We start from the raw sequence: 3,732 nt of genomic DNA on the forward strand, positions 1-3,732 counted from the left end.
AAAACAACAACTTTTAATCACTTAAAATTAAATCATAGCCTAAACCATGCCATGCAAGGAAATTGACATACTTCATCAGACCACCAATTCATTGGTCTGCAGTCCTGTCCCTTAAGTCACAGGGGCATTCAAGGGAAATGTATAATTATACAGAAAAAGAATAAAGAGATCTCTTACTCTGCCATGCCCCGAACTCATTGGAGTTACACTGCTTTATGTACAGTGTCTATGTTTCAGCATGGAGCGTGACTTTCAAGAAAATAAAAAGAACCACAGAGATTTGAAATACATATAAAAAACAGAGAGAAGAGGGATTTTTCTTATGCTCATTTCCAAGTTACCACACTCCGTCCGTATGAAAATGAAAAGACAAGATCCCGCTCCTGTGCTAGATAGAGCAGCCTCTCACTTTAGGAGAGGGGAGTCTCTTACCTGTGGGGCGGCTCCTGGTAGGTGTAGATGCCGGCGTGACGCTTCGCCGTGCGGTACTTTTTGCCGGACTTGGCAGATTTGGCGGCAGGGGAGCCCGTCGATGCTGCCATGGTGGCAGCTGCTGCCCGCACCAGGTGGAACTCTGCTGCGCTGGAAGGCAGCTTGGAGCTGAGGTCAGATGTCTCATAAGCAGCCAAATGTTATTAAGCAGAGAGCAGCGAGTGCTGTGAGCCCTGCGGAGCAGAGGATCACTGCCTGGTGCTCCAGCCCGGAGAGGACCTGCTGTCTGGCAGAGCCTTAAAGCCACAGTGTGCAGCAGCCCTGCCTCGGTGCCTCAAAGCCAAGTGCCCACATCAAGGTGGGAAGCTGAGTTCAAAGGTGGTGCAGCTGCAGTCCTTAATTCACAGCCAAGTTTCCCTTGCTGTGGGGGAGGTATTCCCTCAAAGCACCATCCCACTGGCCCGTTCTGGGGGATGTTCCCAGTGATCGCACTGGGTGTACTGTTGACATCTCTGCTTCACATGCTTGAGAGAAGGTTCTTGCTCAGGTAAAGCGAAATAGTTTACCTTTTGGCCTTTACTCACAGAGTAAAATGCAATATCGTTCTCCCAACAGACTTCCAGATCCTCTCCAGGAGGACAGCCCTGACAGAACATGACGCTGCTGCTTTCCTGGGTCCAAGGCCCAGCCATCGCTTCCATTCCTTTTACCTCAGTTTATTGACTTGCCTCTTGAAGATCTCAAAATACCTTTTATTCAGACAAGTACAGATTACTAAGCAATTTGCTTTTTCTTGGTAGATGCAATATCTTAATCATGCTCAATTCCATTAATTATTGTAGTACTTTTAACATTTACAATAAGCACTGACTAGATTATTCATATGTTATAATACTGGTTATTCCTAGAGCTAAACCACTGGAAATTACCACCTCCTCATGCTCTTTTTTTCCCATTTCTTCAGCTCTACTACTTAACTAACTGTATTACAAAACTAATTCAATAGATACTAGAAGTTTATTTAACACAGAGAATCACTTATAAAAAGAACAAATGGACTGGTGCTCTGAGCTGGAGAATCCTGTATTGAATGGTTATTTTCTCTTTCTCTCTATATCCTCGGGCAAATCCTTGCACTATTATGCCTCATTTCCCCTCCTTAGATAACATTTCTGCATTTCATAGGAATGATGTACTCACTGGAACCACATGGGCATGAACTTCCTAGTTCACTCCACGTATTTCAAGTGCATAATAAAACTGAAAACAAAACACCAGTTTTCAGTTTTGACATCTCAACCCAATGCAGTACCAGTAGCTTTGACTCAGTTTCCGTCTACTCAAAAAATAATCCAGCCATTTATTTAATCCAGGCAACCAACAATAGGACAAGAGGACGTGGGCTCAAGCTCTGCCAGGGGAGGTTTAGGTTAGATGTTAGGAAGAAATTCTTTACGGAGAGGGTAATCAGGCATTGGAACAGCCTACCCAGAGAGGTGGTGGATTCACCATCCCTGGAGGTTTTTAAGCAGAGATTGGATGTGGCCCTTAGTGCCATGCTATAGTAATTGGAGTTGGATCAGGGGTTGGACTTGATGATCTTGGAGGTCTTTTCCAACCCAATCTATTCTATGATTCTATGATAACCATTGGGCAACTGACATACTGTACATGCCAGCAGTCATATTTTCATAGTGGAGAGTCCCCTGACACCCTTCCTGTAGTCAGCAGCAACACCACCTCTCTACCAGCATCTCTGTGATACTGGCCAGGACAGAATAGACTGCTCCAAGCTCCACAGCAGCTGAATTTCCCATGCTTTTGTCCATCATAGAAGTTGTGGGTATTCTGGGTCCCATTACTGAAACAGAGCACACAAAAAGACTTGACTTTAGTAGTTTCTGTGGCCATAATTTGATGCTCAACAAGTCAGAGAGAAAGGAAGAGTTTACAGCAAGTTTTCACTTGTTCCTAACTTGGTATTTTCTCTCCTTAATAGCTCCGTGCACAGTGCAGCAAGGGTTTTGATCGCATAAATCAGTGGTCTGTTGTAGTTAACTTTTATTTGCAGCCTCTGACAAGAAAGAACATGAAGTTCCCGTAGAGAATTGCACAGGCTGCTTTTTCTCTCTGTCCTGAATTAATCTAAAATATTGCCACTTTCGGAGAAATTTTACTTTTGCATTGTCATGGTTCTGTCCACTGTCCTACATTTACCGAGTTGAAGGGCTGAGTAGCCACAAGCCTTATTATTTGTTACTTGTATGGTTTTACAGTATTGAAAGAGTAAGTCCATTTGGTGTCATTTGCTCCACACTTTTTAGACGAAAAGTCAGCACTAGAAAAAGACAATTCTGCGTTTCCAAAATGTAAGCTTGCATTAAAGCCCAGAGTTCACTTGGTGTATCTTCTTTGAAGCTTCCCCAGGAATCTGGGAGTTTCATTAACACATAGCAGAAGAGCCCCGGAGTTGCAAAGAAATGCTTTTATTCAGAATTCAGTAAAATCAGTCAGCTGTATTCTGCACCACAGAATGTCATATGATACGTGACTTTTAAGCCTGCTAAATCCCACTTACTACATGGGTTTATTTCGTGAATGGAATTCTCTAGTTCCAGCTCCATTCTGAGCATCTCTTGTACCCACTTCCTTTAGTCACAATGAAGACTAAAGGCTGCCGACTCCACTTTTCAGCTTCCCAAAAATGGACCACAAAAAACCTGGACTTTTTCTGTGCTTATGTTTTATTATTGTTCATTTGAAGTCTGTAAAATAGAGGCTCTAACAGCCTTGACATCTCAATCTTTCTGTACCACTCGAAATCCACGAACCTTTGAATGGCTTTTCTATTTGGTTTCCAGTTCTCAGGACAAAAGATACATCCTACTATCCTCTCTGTGTCAGACCATTCATCAAGTCAAAGCAAACAGCCAAAAGGAATGGGTATCAGCCCAGAAACACGTCTCCATTAAAAGTCATATCACCTCTTTCCAGCTGGAAATACAAAAGAACTACTCTGAATGCCTGAAACACCCTTTAAAGCTTTGATGCTCAGAATATGGCAAACAAACACACAGAACGCCTTTTTTTCAATCTGCCACAAGACAGTTCTCAGTTCTGTAACTTAAAAGCAGTAATATGTTAGTTCAGATGTACTTCCATGACTGTAGTTATTTTTCTTTGCATCTTAGCCAGTGGCACAACACTGGGGGCCAGATTCTGCTGCCTTAGCTCATGAAAATAATTGCCTCTCTAGTCAGACCAATCTACAGCAGTCCATTAGCTGCCTGCTTGTTCCAG

General features: G+C 43.0%; 1 protein-coding gene across 1 annotated transcript in view; it reads right to left on the reverse strand.

The window, feature by feature from the left end:
• Nucleotides 1-557, reverse strand: part of TMC3 (transmembrane channel like 3) — a 22,500-nt gene extending 21,943 nt beyond the window's left edge. The window contains exon 1 of the mRNA XM_027887055.1: nt 433-557. Within this exon, the coding sequence (XP_027742856.1) occupies nt 433-542 (110 nt within the window). The 5' untranslated portion in view covers nt 543-557. The remainder of the gene's footprint in view (nt 1-432) is intronic.
• Between the last annotated feature and the right edge of the window lie 3,175 nt (nt 558-3,732).

Source organism: Empidonax traillii, unplaced genomic scaffold (assembly GCF_003031625.1).
Source record: "Empidonax traillii isolate 1590-97213 ecotype Southwest subspecies unplaced genomic scaffold, ASM303162v1 scaffold201:size1909950, whole genome shotgun sequence".
Classification (NCBI taxonomy): Eukaryota; Metazoa; Chordata; class Aves; order Passeriformes; family Tyrannidae; genus Empidonax; species Empidonax traillii.